This window comes from Melozone crissalis, unplaced genomic scaffold (genome assembly GCF_028551555.1).
Source record: "Melozone crissalis strain CALT ecotype California unplaced genomic scaffold, PUWL_Pcris_2 ptg000012l_1, whole genome shotgun sequence".
NCBI classification, from domain to species: Eukaryota; Metazoa; Chordata; class Aves; order Passeriformes; family Passerellidae; genus Melozone; species Melozone crissalis.
In genome coordinates, this window is record NW_026535790.1 from 2122986 (window position 1) to 2138426 (window position 15441).

At 47.4% G+C, this 15441-nt stretch overlaps 1 protein-coding gene across 1 annotated transcript in view; it reads right to left on the reverse strand.

Annotated features, from left to right (window-relative positions):
* DNAAF8 (dynein axonemal assembly factor 8) overlaps positions 1 to 15441 on the reverse strand; it is a 101611-nt gene that overhangs the window by 42479 nt on the left and 43691 nt on the right. Inside the window, exons 14-18 of the mRNA XM_054271159.1 lie at positions 11166 to 11282; positions 8715 to 8859; positions 5843 to 6062; positions 3898 to 4004; positions 858 to 988 (exon numbers count right to left, since the gene is read on the reverse strand). Of these exons, the coding sequence (XP_054127134.1) occupies positions 858 to 988; positions 3898 to 4004; positions 5843 to 6062; positions 8715 to 8859; positions 11166 to 11282 (720 nt within the window). The remainder of the gene's footprint in view (positions 1 to 857; positions 989 to 3897; positions 4005 to 5842; positions 6063 to 8714; positions 8860 to 11165; positions 11283 to 15441) is intronic.

Here is a 15441-nt window from a genome sequence, read left to right on the forward strand (position 1 = left end):
TGGGCTGTAGTATTCCATAAATAGGTTTTATTCATTCTACAAAATATTATGGGCAGAGACATTGTTATTCCTTAGGCTTGATCACAGAACAAGCAGAAAAGAGGGAATTTGTAGAGTTTGATTTGCAAACATGCATTTCCTGACTGACATAGCAAAGAACCCTCAGAATGATGATTTGAAGTGTGGGGTCCATTCCTTAGTAAGAGAAGGTGTCATATAACTCCTGTGGGATTTATAATATAACAAGGGCAGCACCGGACTTCTTGCATATGTTAAGTTTGACTGCAACCTTGCACTTGTGATTATTGCTGTTTCCTTAGGCTGACCTGTCAAAATGCCAAGTGCACTTTCCCTCAAACCTATCACCATGTTAGTCAGAGCTTCAAAGTAAAAAAAAAAAGTTAGTTTTGAAAGCTCTTTTTGAGCACTGAAGTAGGGGACTTCATGCTGTAAGGCCCAGAGGGACTGTGAAGCACATCACTAAATATCAGTCTGATAGTGAAGATTCTTCTCCTGAACCACCTTTGCACATCAGTATTTGGTTCATGGGGCTACTGCCAGCTCCTGATTATTCTGACATCAATGGCAAAATTCACATTTGCTTTAGTAGGAGCAGGAGGATGAATTTACACTCCTGCTCTCCATGAGAGGCCAAGGCTTTGTGGGGCTTTCCTGCTAGGGAAAAAGCCAGCACTGCAAGCAGCCAGAGCTCACTCACAGGAACACAGAGAGCTGGGAAAGAGGGAACGGGTGTCCTGCAGCACTCGCTGGAGGAGTGCTGGCACCATCAGCTGCAGGGCAAGGGGTGAGGCAGGGCACAGAGGGCACAGTACCTGCCCTGCTGCCATGCCCAGCACGAGGCCCTGCTGTGCTGAGAGCTGCAGCTGCCGCAGTCCTTGCAGCACAAAGCCCCGGCGGGCACAGGCGGAAAGCACAGCCCCAAAGGCACACGGAGGCACCACAGGTGACACCAGCAGAATGATGTCCCCTAGATCAAAGAAAGGGCAAGAAAAACAGCGTATTATTGTCACAGGAGCTGTGGTATCAGTGCAAGGCAGCTCTCAGAGCAGCTGCCTCCACCTTGAAGCAAACAGCTGCATCCTGAGCAGTGTTTTATGGTTTGTTTGCTGCATCCAGCTCATCATGACTGCAATCCAAGGCCAGCCCAGAGTGGGAAAGCTTATGGCATCATCAGTAATATCTTTGTGAATCATCATGAGACGAGTCAGGCTGTCTCCCCAGGTCTGGGAGCTGCTCACAGGCAGTGTGTTGGTGTTGGTGCTGGCTGGGCTCTGGGAGCTGTCCCCAGGCAGCCCCCAGCACTCAGGGCAGGACTGAGCCTTGCAGGCCTGGCCACGCTCTGAGTGATCAAAAAGGGCAACAAGAACTACTTGTTCTTGCTCTATTTGTCCACTCCAAAGAGCACAAAGCAGCTCTGGCCACTCCTCTGTGCTCTCATTGCTCTCTGCTGTTACTGGTCACAGCAATCCAGCCCAGCACTCCCTTCTGCTTCCTGTTGTCCCTCCTTTGTTCCTGCCTTTAATCTTCATCCCACACCTGTACTGTGGCACAAGCTCCTGAAGCTCTGGACCACCTGTGCTCTCACCTTTGGTTTGGTAGGCTCTGGGGCCTCCCAGGTTCCTTGGACACCATGGCAATGGTACCAGCCTGCCCTGTCCCACCTGATCCTCTTCCAGCAGCTCTGGCTGCTCGAGCTCTCGTTGAGTCCCTCATCCCAGTACAAATGATTGTAGACACAACTGGAATTCACCTTGGGTTAGAACTCTGGGTTTTTAGACTCCTGTTCTCCAAGTTGAATCCCAGACTCCCAGCCAATCTTGAGCAAGCTCAGGAGGAGCCTCCAAGGCCTCCAGAGCAGCCCCCACATCTTAAGCAGTGTGACACAAGCTCAAAACTTTTCCCTGAAGCCTCTGATCTGCCTGAGCTCTCTGTTTTTACCATGACCTCCATTACTATACTTTCTCAGTTCTAACACAGCTTTTTTATCCCTCACCAGGTATATTCAGATCTCCATAAGCTGCCAAGAGTGAGCTCTGAGCCCGCTTCTACCTGGGTTTCCTCTGTGCTGCCTCAGTAATTTCTTGTAGCTTTAACCAATAGATTTAATGAGATTGGAGCATTTTTCATTGTGTCCCAGTTGATTCTGAGAGTAGGACAGTGAATATTTATTTTTATTCTAGACTTTGTGATTTGGATATCTGTCCTGTCAAGGCTCAGCCTTTGTTGTTCAAAGCAACAGCACCAAAACCTTGTATTTATCACTAAGGATGGGACAGGCAGGATGGTTCTTTGCCTAAAATCTCTGTTTGGCTTTATGGCTTTAACACTGGATTTTAACCATATTCATGATATGGGAGGTGTCAAAATCTAAGATTGCTGGTGGGAAGATTTTGGTTCCACTCCAGTTGATAACACTTTAAAAACCATTTTTTTGCACACACATATCCCAAATCAACAAGAATATCTGCTTGGGTCACCAAAACTCTGATTACTGAGAAGGGGCAGGTCTGCCTAGCTGCAATACCTCTGCTCTGCATGGATAATTATCTGCATGGATAATTATTCCTGTCTCCAAGAGGAGCTGCTGGAGACCAGAGGGAAGGAGTCACTGAATGTTTCTTTTCCTGAAAACCCCAAGGGTGTTTGCTCCCAGAGCAGAGTTTCAGCTCCTCTTGCCAGAGCAGAGTTATCTGAGGAGCAGAGCTTGACAGTGACTTCTGAGGCTCCATGCAGATGGAACGTGGTGTGGTGGAACTCAGCAGCCCACAGCAAATGTGAATCATTAAGGGCCATAAAAGGAAGGGGAGGCAGCAAATGTGACTCATTCCATCAGTAGCCACCAGCTGCCATCAATCCCAATCCCAAATAACAGAGCCAAGGGCTGCCTGCCAAACTACCTGAGTTAACATGAGCCAAAAGATGAAAAACTGGCTCAAAATTGGTTTTTTCCTTTCTCCCTTCTCTATTTTCCTTCTCTTCTACTCCTTTTTCATCTTTTTTTGCCTTATGCTTCCATCCTTTTCTCGTGGATTCTTTTCTTTGGCAATGTAATTCCCCATGCCTTCTTTCTCTGTCACTCCAGTCCTGCTTTCCTTCTTCCATCTCCTCCCTGAGAGCTGCTGAACTTCTGCTCCCCTCTGCTCTCCCTTCATTCCTGTGAATGAAATTCCCACTTCAACTGGGCCAGCAGGAACCAGCCAGGAGCATTGTCCAAAAGCCCCCTGCCCCCCAGATGGGCTGTGCCAGGCCCTCTCCAGGGGATGTTGGACTTTCCAGCCGGAGCCCAACACCTTTCAGCCAGGCAGGGCCTTGGCAGTGTCCCCTGGATATTGCTGGTTAGGTTTGCTGCTGCTTAGGTACAAATTCAGGGGCTGAACACTGCTCCTACAAAGGGAAAATGGGGATGTGAGGTGATAACCCATTGATATTAATCCCATAAAAGGCTCTCCTTTCTGACTGTGGTCAGTCCTGCCCTAAACAAAGCCTTAACCTTTTAATTCCTCTGATTATAATATTCAGATGATCTCAGATCAATGGACCAGCAGTTTAAGGACTCTGTTAGCTCTTCATGTGACTGTTTCTTTGTGCAGAGATTTCCTGTGAAGTGTTTTTTGTTTCTTTCCCCCCCCTTCAGTGACATCCAAGCAGCCCCCAGGACTCCAGCAGCTGCTCCCATGAGGAAGATGAGGTGGTGCCACTTCTGTGCTTCATTTCAGGCAACATTGTCCCACTAGAAATTCATTCCTGCCTCCACAACTGGCCAGGTCACAGCCCTGAGCAATGCAGAGGCAGAATTGCCTTAGCTGGGCTGGAGTAAAGTGATGTTATCAGTGAAGGAGAACTGTAAACCCTCAAATTTCATTTCCTAGCACTGACCTTTGGTAGTTGAGACAAGCATGGCTGGAGGTCGAGGCAGCATCAAGCCCTGGAGGTCAACTCTTTCTTCATCTGCTCCTGCCCCAGCTGGGGAAGGTCTCTGAGAGCTGCAGAAAAATGATAAATATTAAATGAAAAATATTAAAAGGTTCTGACTCAAACCTACTTTCTGTGACAAATCCAAGGCCACAGAAGCTTCTCTGGTAAAACTGCTTTACTGGAAAAGCCATTTCAATCCCTTGTCCGTGACATGAGCTGCATCAAGGTCTCTCTGACTGAACATCTTTTCATATTACTCCCCCTGAGGCTCCCTGTGTTCAATTAAAAGTAGCTAATGCAAAGTAGTCAGCTTGGCAAAGAAATCTGGGAATCAAGAAATATGTCAGGCTGCACTAACAGAGCTTTTCCCACCCACAGACACATCCTAGTTGCTATTCACTTTGGGTTCTTTAGGCTGAGTTTAACCAGTTTGAAGGGTTCGTGTTAGGCAACAAGCATGATCCAGTCTGGCAGGGATGTTCCTGCCAGAGAAACTTCCACAACATTCCTGCACATCCAAAAGGACCCAATCAGGGCAGGGTGAACAGAAGGTGTGCTTGAAAGCCAGGGACTGTCTGGGAACAGTTTTGGCTGGGACTGTGAGCTCAGGCTGCTCAGGCAAACCTGCCTCATCCCCTGCCACCAGCACGGAGCTGGCTGGAACACATCCTGCTTGCTCACTCCCAGGAGCCTGGAGCATTTGCAAGTCTAATCTGAAAAGGGCAATCTGAGCTGCAGTTTGTATTCCTGTCTCCCAACAGACCAAATTACCAGCATTAGGAGAAAGACAAGTGCATTATTTAGGAGGTAACGCTGCTCCGGACTGAGTTATACCAGAGGAGCAGAATTTATCATCTTTGTAAGAGGAAAATGCATCCCTGAGGAAAATAAACAAATAAAGAGAATGAAATTCGACCAAATTGATTTTTTTTTTTTTGACATCTTAAGCATAAAAATGGTGAGAGTCACTGGTTGTGGCTGAGAGCAGAGCTGAACTCTGACACATAATCCTGCACAGCAATCCACAGGTTAATTCCACATAGCTCAGCTTTGCCACTCACAGAAAGCACTGACAGCAGTGCACAGCATCTCACCTCCACCTGCTGCCTCTGACTGTGCCACCCTGCCCCCAGAACAGGCAGCATCCCTAAAAACCTCTTCAGAAGCTGCAGGTCTGAGCCTTCTGCAGCAGAGTTTCTCATGCAGTTCAAGGTTTATTAGCCACCCCTCATTTTCACACTCTTCTTCCTCCAAAGGACCTTTTCCTACTGAATCCCTTTATCAGTTGATAAATAGGGCAAAGCCAGAGGTTTCCTAGGAGAGGGTCACTCACTGTCACAGCCTTGCAGCTCTTCTCCAGCACCAACTGTCCAACTCTTGCAGCAAGAGTGTGAATAAGGGGCCTGGATACCAGGGAACGGGGAATGGGAAGCAACTGCAACTATCCCACACCTGACACATCCAGGAGCTGAGAGAACAGGAGCTGGAGCTGTGCCAGGGCAGGTTTATGTTGGAGATCAGGAAAGGTTCATCCCCAGAGGATGCTGGCACTGCCCAGGCTCCCCAGGGAATGGGCACAGCCCCGGGGCTGCCAGAGCTCCAGGAGTGCTTGGACAGGGATGCCCAGGGTGGGATTGTTGGGGGGTCTTTGCAGGGCCAGGAGCTGGGCTGGATGATCCCTGTGGGACCCTTCCCACTCAGGATATTCCATGGTTCTATGATCTGCTGCAGAAGAGAGAAGGATTTCTGCAGACTGCACAACTGGCTTGGAAATGCACAAATGGAGGGATTGCTCCCCCTGCACCCCCGTGCTGCAGGGCCCTTGGACAGAGATCTCTGAGTGCCTGCCTGCCTGCAGGGCTCACTGCCTGTGCAACAACACCTCCAAACCGCCCTGGGCCATCACCTGAAAGGCGGGGGCAGGACTCCAGCAGCTCTCCCTCCGAACCACAGGCACAGCTCCCGGTGCACACGGCTGGCCAGGGGCAGGGACACGACAGGCTCTGCCCTGCCACAGCCTCGGGTGATGTCCTGCAGGATTCCGTGGGCTCTGGGGCCTCTCACACCTAATGCCAGCACTGGGGGCACCTCACCAGGCTCTGAAGTGTAGGAGGAAGGCAGCTTTCCTGTGGAAACAAACACTTGTGTAAGTAAAACATGGAACAACCCACCCCAAAGTCATTCACTCCACTTAAGGGCTCTTTTCAGATCTGTCAGAGGCAGACTTCAACAGAGGAACCATCTGGTTACCTGCCCTGGGAATCCATCTCCTGGTTACCTGCCCTGTGTCACAGATACATTTTATGAAAAATCCTTTCCTTAGGATTTTTCCTCCTGAGAAGCTGAGAGGCTTCAAGAACAAAATGTAAACAATGGTTATCTGCTGCTGTGGAATGCAACAGGTGCATCTGTGATTGGTCTCATGTGGTTGTTTCTAATTAATGGCCAATCACAGTCAGCTGGCTCAGACTCTCTGAGAGTCAGGAGCTTTTGTTATCATTCCACTTCTTTCCTTTCAAGCCTTCTGATGAAATCCTTTCTTCTATTATTTTAGCATAGTTTTAATATAATATATATCATAAAATAATAAATCAAGCCATCTGAAACATGGAGTCAGATCCTCATCTCTTCCCTCATCCTGGGACCCCTGCAAACCACCACATCCCTGGGAATCCATCACCTGGTTACCTGCCCTGGAAATCAATCACTTGGTTATCTGCCCTGAGAATTCATCTCCTGGTTACCTATTTTGGGAATCCATCTCCTGGTTACCTGCCCTGGGGGAGAGATGCTGACAGCACCTGCTTGTGTTTACCCAATAGCAAACCTGAGGTTAATCAAGGCAATCTCCTGAAGAAAGAGGAATTGTTTGCCTCATGTTTGCTGTGAAAAGTTATTACAGGTGATGCACTGGAAGTGTCTCTGCCTGTGGCAGGGGTTGGAACTTGGTGGTCTTTAGGGGTTTTTTCAGCCCAAACTGTGACTCTAAGCCAGCACTTCAAGTTCCTCTTGTTCATCACCACAAGGAAGGCTGGGGGATTGAAGTGCAGGACAAGAACAGGGGCCTGAGGAAAGGGATGGTTTTGAAGGGCATCACAAAATGGAAATCTGGTGACTTCTTTTTTACATTATTTCCTTCTGGATTAAATACAGATTTTGTACAATGCTCTGAGGTCCAGGCAAATATTTGATTTGCCACCTTTAATTTTCTGCCAGGATTTGAACCCTGACTTCCCTTATTTCTTTCCACAGCTCTTCCCTATGACTCTGGCAAACCTTTCTCCAGCAACTGGGGGCAAGGAAGTAACCCAGAAAAAGCAAATTTGCCTCCTTTCCAATTCTTACTGCAGATGTCAGAAAATTCAGCAAGGTGTGTGATTTTCTTCCCTTAGGTTTAAAAGCATATACAAATATATCATTTCTTGCATGAGAATCAGAAGGCAGAAAACAAATCTCCAGAGCAGGTAGATAATGGAGCAACTGGCTGTAAATATTTAAAATAATAATTTTAGAGTTATCAAGCTAAGGCTAAAAATCTAATTTACAAACTTGCACAGCAATTCTCAGCTCAAATGAATTGTCTCTTCATATGAAATGTTCTTAAATAATGGTGCATGGTACAGAGCATTGAAGCAGATCTGCTGCCTGTCAGCTCCTAATGACTGCAGGTTTTATGGTTTTCTTATTCATCTCTGGAGCCCTCCTCCATTTCTCCAGCTCTCACCAGGAATGTGTTCTGTGCACAGCACCCAGACAGCTGCAACTGCAATCCCATTCCTAGGGCAGCCTGCTCCTGCTGCTTTCAAATGCAAAAAGGGAGAGAGGAGACTGGGGAATTTTCTCTGCTTCAGCTGGTCTTCATTCCCCTTCTGCCAGAGGAGAAGGGAGCCCATTTCTGTCCTTCTCAGCCTGCCTGTGCCTTTCCCAGGAGAAATGGATTGTCTGTGGCACATCTGAACCTTCCAGAAGAACTTTGTGCCTTAAAAGGAAGCACAAGCCACAAGCAATCTCTAAACTCTGCAGCTAAGGGCACACCTGTTGCTCTGGAATATCTGAATATTATTGTGCTGCAGCAGCAACCAATAATGTTCCATAATGCTTTCAGGCAAGCTTCATCATCTCTGTTTCTCAAATGGGAGAAAATAAAGATTTGAGTGGTACATGCCAGTATTTGATACATTGGTGTGTGATGTTCAACACTTTGTGATTTGAGTTCAGAGCCTCAGATTGTGTTTATTTACCTTCTCCTGCTGGTCTCCCACCTCAGATGGGATTCTATTAAATAATGTGGCATTTTGGTGATGCTTTATCAGTTAATGCAATCACAGGCCAGATAAATCAGTACTCCTGAAGTCCCACAGGCAATGAGATGGGGGAATTGTGGAAAAGGAAGGCTGGATTTTCTGCAGCTAAAACCTTCAGGAGTATCAGTGGGGAACTAAATGATTTTATTTAACTCACATGAGCCTATCCCTGGAGCTCAGGGCACTGAAATGTTGGACAGCTCACTGCAAAGGAACAGCTAAACAGCTAAAGTTTGAGACCCAAAAATGTATGAAGAGTTAAAAATTCAGCTCATGGATATTCAACACCGGGAGAAAAAGAAAGGGAAGGGAAGGGAAGGGAAGGGAAGGGAAGGGAAGATGGATCAAACCTATTCTATCATTTCTTTTGGGAAAGATAGAGGAACTGATAAAGCAACCCTCATGCAAATCTGACTGATCACCCTTCACCTAGTGCAGTTATCAGAGAAGCTCTGGAGGAGAGGCAGAGCCCACCTGAGCTGGACAGCAGCAGCTCCTGGCCGGGGTAGAGCAGGCGGAGGCCGCAGACATCCAGCCCAGAGCGCAGCAGCAGCCTCAGAGTGTGATGGGTCTCCAGGGGGTTTTGGAAGAGAGCCTCAAACAGCAGCACCATGGCAACCTGGACAGCCAGAGAAAAACATGGGAAAAGCAGGGAAATGCTCCCAAGGCCAGCAGAAGCTCAGAGGTGCAGCTCTGCTGCTCACCTGTAGTTCCCAGGATGGATCTGCACTGCCAGAGCTACAGAGAGGCCTGGGTTTGGTTTGTGTTTATGTGCAGCTCACACATGAGGCTCTTGGCTTTGGGCTAAATCACAGCTATCAATAATTATCATTTAATCTATTTCTGCTGATATAACTTTGCCTTTTGTCACATAAACCTACCACTGAAAAACTGCAAGGCCTCTGGGGCAGAGCCCACAGTGCATCCCTTCTGCTCTTCACTTTGTGCAGCACAATTTGCCCATCTTTGGATGATTAAATAATAATAGACCAACTGGTTGTGTCTCTATACCTTTAACAGCACCAAAATCAACACTAAAAAAACATCAAAAGGCAAACACAACACTGGTGCTGTCCCAGATTTACATTTCAGAGTCTTCTGTACCAGCCTAATCCATTTCATCCCATCCTGGCATGTAGGAAGACTCACACCAACACATTCTGAATGTTTATACCCAAAAGGGAAACAAATTATTATTATTTTCCCCATCAGAGAAACAAATTGTTTTAAAAAGCAAGAGCTTTACAACAGGGAGTTGTGTGGTTCTGTGGATAATAAATTGTCTAGCTGGGGATCAGACAAGGTGATTTTCTGGCCCCAAATTTGAGCATGGTTCTCCTGGATGTTGAGCAGCTCAAGGATTTCCCCAGCTCAAGGTTTATGGCTGCAGCAAACACCAAATGAATCCATCACTACTGGACACTTGAAATGAAATGCTACTGCCCCATAAAGACATTATGAGCCTTTACCATCATGATAAATGAAGATAGAAATTTACTCAAATCATATAAAAGTGGTCTAATTAGGAATAAAAGCTCCATTTCTTTATGTTTGCCTAGCTGAAGCTCTCCTGCTATTAACGCAGTACTCACAGCAGCCAGCAAGGAAGAATTTTCCTGTGGCTGCTCTGAGTCCCTGGGGCTGCCTGGGCTTGGGGCCAGCTGTGATAACAGAGCCATCTAGCACAGGGAAGCCTCTGGAAGTGCCAGTGTCCCCTTTCCCCAGGAGCCTGGCACTTGGCCTTGCTCTCCAGTGCAGATTGGTTCAGTTGTGCCCAGCCTGAGTGATCTCAGAGATCACCAGAGATCACCCTGGGCTTCCTGCCTTGGCCTGGTCACTGGGGGCTCCCACTGCAGGGTTGTGCCCAGTTCTGGGGCCACCAACACAAGAGAGATGTTGGCCTGTTGGAGCCAGTCCAGGGGAGCCCATGGAGATGCCCCAAGGATGGAGCCAGGCTGGCAGAGCTGGGGGTGCTCACCTGGAGAGGAGAAGTTCCAGGGACACCTCAGAGCCCCTGCCAGGGCCTGAAGGGGCTCCAGGAGAGCTGCAGAGGGACTGGGGACGAGAGATGGAGGGACAGGACACAGGGAATGGCTCCCACTGCCAGAGGGCAGGGATGGATGGGATATTGGGAATGAGGAATTGTTCCCTGTGAGGGTGGGCAGGCCCTGGCACAGGGTGCCCAGAGCAGCTGTGGCTGCCCCTGGATCCCTGGCAGTGCCCAAGGCCAGGCTGGGCAGGGCTGGGAGCAGCCTGGGACAGTGGGAGGTGTCCCTGCCATGGCAGGGGTGGCACTGGTGGCTTTGAAGCCTCTCCAACCCAAAGCAATCAATGGCTTTGTGACCCTGGTCTGACCCCTGTTTCTGCTGCTGGCCCTGCCCTGCTCTTCTCAATAAGAACTCATTTCACAGGGGTGAGGTCCTGAACATTCTGTGCTGCACTCCTCACCAAGAGCTAATTGAAATCACTTTAACCTTCTCTTCTCCTGGGGTAGAGTCAGTACAAATGCTCCCTACTTGTTCATACCACACACACAGTTACTCAAGGTCAGGCAGTACCAGAAACTTCAGAAATTTCTTGGAATGTTTCTGAGTTTAATCCAAGTTGTGCTGTTTACTGACTTACAGTCAAGTGGTTTCAGGTTATCAGAATTTTGTCTACTCTTACAAATTTGCACCTGGTTGGTAGCAATTTCTCCAACCTACACATTTCAAAGTTTAATCTTCTGTGGCTCAGAGCAATCAGCACATCAATACTGATGACATAAAATACTCAGCTGATATATTTAGGTCTGAGGGAAAAATACTTCAAGCTCGGTATTTGTATCAAAGCTCTAGATTGAAATATTCCAGGGCACTTCATTGTCCCTCAGTGTCCCCCCTGAGCCCCAGGGGAGGAAGGAGGGGGTTGTTTGTTGTTCTTTACCTCGATGTCTGTGTCCCTGCAAGCCTCCATGGCACTGCTGTCAGGGAAGTGTTTGTCATCACTCTCAACTGTCTGCCAGTAAAATCCCTTTGGCACTGCAAACGCCTTCTCCACTGCCTGAAATGCACAAAGGACAGCTCTCATTTCCATGTTGCTTTGGTTCCTTAAAATAAAGCAGGAAAATCAGGATCTTGTGGCCACAGAGCACACGAGGATGCAGCTGGTGGATTAAACTCAGCCCAGTGTTGTTAATTTATGTAATTTGCTTTCTTCCAAATATTGCTGTAGCTCCATTTAAGTGATATCCCACAAATATGAATCTGCAACTGCTCCCCAAGAGCCTGAGCATTCCCAGGGTCCAACCCAACACACAGAGCACCCCCAGCCATCACCAGGAGCTGCATCCATCAGCTGAGACCTCAATTCTTCACGACTGTGCTGAGCACTCAGCAGAAAAGGCCTTTGTGAAAGCAATGCTCTAATTAACCAACCAAATGGAAGGGTAGGGAAGGGATTGCATGAATTTCTACATGCCTGTAGCCAAAATAGCACATTTCTCCTGTGCTCATGTCACCACAAGTGACACATATCTGTTAGCCTCATCGTGCCACATCCCCATGGATAGGCAAAAATCTGGCATTTGGGTCACAGCTCCACAAAAGCACAGCATTTCCCAGGCTCAGCACCTTATTTTGTTTTTCATCCATTTTCTGGGCAGCCAAGCAAGCAACTTGTACAAGTGCAAGGGTAAGGATGTGTCACTCAGGAGAGGAGAATGTGCTGTGACTGCACGCTCTGTAAGCAAGGCCACAGTCCAGGGACAAAGGCAACCCCTGAAAGTCACATTTGTCAGCTTCTGGTTAGAACATTCCAGAAATGCAGATGCATTTAGGCAGAGTTCACAGTGGGCAGGAATCATTCCAGAGATCAAAAAATAAAATAGTCACATTTAAAACACAGGCTCAGGTGTAACTCAAAGAAGCTTCACTACTTTTAAAGGCTCTACTTTGATTTACTGCAGGTGTTAATTTGTCCTCAGCTTATGTGGACTGACCTTTTCAAAAACAGAAAAAGAAATTAATTTTCAACATGGTTTCATCAGGACTTTTATGATGGAGAGAAAAGGGGCTAACCCTGCATGGAGAAGCATCCACTCTGCATTATGAGCTCCATATAATGCTCTTTAATTGTGTCATCACCTGAGAGATTTCTGTGTGGTGCTTGGCAAATGACAGGCACTTCAGAGCATTCCACAAATGTTTCAAAGTAACAACCAGAAAATGAAATTCATTTGAATATTAAAGCCCCTCTGAAAACTGCCTTTCCACTTCAGTAACCTTTTGTGTTGTCTCCTTCCTCTGTTTCCTGTGTTTCATGAGATATTTGCCTGAAATCAGAACTGGGGATTTCACTTTTACTCAGTTTCAGTCAAATCAACTGCACCAAACCAAGGGCTTTGGCATCTCCCAGTGGATCTGTGCATTCTGTCCTGCAATCCATCAATCCCCAGCCTCCACTGCTGACATTACACTTGGTTGCTGTGGAAAATATCATCAGAGGAAAAGGAGATTTAAGGAAAGGGATCTTCCCCATTGCCAGTGCATGATGCCAGCTCCTGTCTGCAGCAGTGGCAGAGTGCAGTGAGCCCAGACAAGCCCTACAGAGTGGGAATGCAGCAAAATCCCAATTTCCTATTTATTCCAGCTGTTCCTTGAACAAAACTCCTGTCTGTGAATACTCCAGAAGGAAAAGAAGAGACAAACGTGCTCAAACCAGCACCAGCCTCTATTTCCATAGAAACCTGCAGGATAATCATCCAGCTCCAGGGCACAGGGTGGAAAATCCAAGGGGAAAATCCCAGGGGATTCCAGGGTGGAAATCCAGGCTGGAAAATCCAAGGTGGAAAATCCAAGAGGATTCCAGTTGGAAATCCAGGCTGGAAAATCCAGGGTGGAAAATCCAAGAGGATTCCAGTTGGAAATCCAGGCTGGAAAATCCAGGATGGAAATCCAGGCTGGAAAATCCAAGGGAGAAAATCCAAGGGGAAAATCCAAAGGGGATTCCAGGGTGGAAATCCAGGCTGCAAAATCCAGGCTGCAAAATCCAAGGAAAATCCAAGGAGAAAATCCAAGGGGATTACAGATGGAAATCCAGGCTGGAAAATCCAAGGTGGAAAATCCAAGGGGATTCCAGGTGGAAATCCAGGCTGAAAAATCCAAGGAGAAAACCCAAGGGGATTCCAGGTGGAAATCCAGGCTGAAAAATCCAAGGGGATTCATGAGATATTTGCCTGAAATCAGGCAAATACACATCCTGGTGTAAGCTGTGGATCCACGGGGATCCCAGGATGCTGCTCCAAGGCCACATCTGGGAAGCAAGGCCTGTGGGAATTGTTCCTGTCATCTGTCACATCTGTTTTCCAACAGCCAACCTAAATGGGAGTTCACAAACCAACAGAGAACAGAGCTTGAAAAGTCTTATTTCTCCCAGAAAATCCTTCTCCTCGTGGATTAGAAAGCAGAGAGGTGGCTGCAGGATGAGCACCCTGCTTTGTCCAGCCTGGCTGTAATGTCCCAGTGGAAAGCTCCTGACACAGCCTTCCTGTGCCATCAACAGGAAAGGACAGGCAGAAAGTCACTTTCCCTGTGAGGTAGGAGAGAATTGCATGGAATCAGTTGTTCTAATGCTGAACTGAGACCTTTTGGACACAAAGAGAGGGGGATCCTCTGAAGGAGCCTTCTGCTACTGAAAGAACTTGGACACTGTTTATGACACTTTAGTGCTACTTTTAATGTTCCACAAGAGAGTGGGTGTGAGAATTTCACCTCAGGGCTGGTTCCTGTCACTCCTCCAACATCACAGCTGCTATAAATCCTTTCCCAAGCCTGTGGAAGCATCAGCTCTGAGTGCTGACCTGTCCCTGGTGGGAGGAGAGGAGACTCCCCAAACCCTCACAATGGTGAAGAAGCAGCCCAGCCTTTGATCACTGTCACAGACATCTTTTATGGAAAATCCTTTCCTTAGGATTTTTCCTCCTGAGAAGCTGAGAGGCTTCAAGAACAAAATGTAAACAATGGTTATCTGCTGCTGTGGAATGCAACAGGTGCATCTGTGATTGGTCTCATGTGGTTGTTTCTAATTAATGGCCAATCACAGTCAGTTGGCTCAGACAGAGAGTCTGAGCCACAAGCCTTTGTTATCATTCTTTCTTTTTCTATTCTTAGCCAGCCTTCTGATGAAATTCTTTCTTCTATTCTTTTAGTATAGTTTAATATAATATATATCATAAAATAATAAATCAAGCCTTCTGAAATGTGGAGTCAGATCCTCATCTCTTCCTTCATCCTACAACCCCTCAAACACAGTCAGAGATCCCTACTGGAAACACAGTGAGGCTCTGATCCCTGTACCAACCTCCCATCTCCTGGAAAAGCCTCCTCCCAGGGAGGAAGGCTCCTGCACTCAGGCAGCAGCAGCTGCACAGCCCCAGGGATGCTCTGACTTCTGCTGTGACAGGTTTCAAAGCCCAGACTCATGAACCATAACCATCCCCATGTGTGTCTCCAGGGCTTCTTACAGCACTGACATCCTCTCCATCCACACTGCCCTGATCAGGATGAGCAGGGAGGGAGGGCACATCCATAAACTCCTGGTTTTAGTTATTCCTTTGTGCCAATTTATCCTTATTTGGTTTGGGTGACAAATTCCAGCTTCTGTCACCTTAAGACCCTGGAAAAGACCATTTTGTGCCACAGCTAGGATTGAACACACGCCAGTTTTTCCAAAAGCATTTAAAAGAAACCCAAAGCTCCTGCTTTGGTTCAGATAATATTACCCAGATGAAGGCAGACAGTTCTGGGAAGGAAACTCACAGGAGAACAAAAACATGCTGTAAAATCCTCAGCAGAAAGAAGAATAAGCACATTTCAGAGGAGACTGGAGCTGCAGCAAAGCCATAAATATTCAGCTGTCACACAGAAATATGACCAAGCCTGTGATCCCCTCTTTGTGCTTCCAGTGTTTTCTGTTCCCATCTCTGACAACAAAGGAAGAGCTTTTGCTGTCAGGTGATCTGAGAGAGTCTCCTGAGTTGCAAGGACTCTTCCAGGCTGTTCCCTGTCCCAGCAGGAAAACAGAAACTGCAGGAAGCATCCCCATGTACTCCACAATCTCATCTCACACACAAGGCAAAGTTCTGCTCAGCCATTATCTCTGTGAGACAACAGCAAACCCCTCAGAGCAGGATGCTGCACTTGCAGTGCCTGCAGAGCCAGGG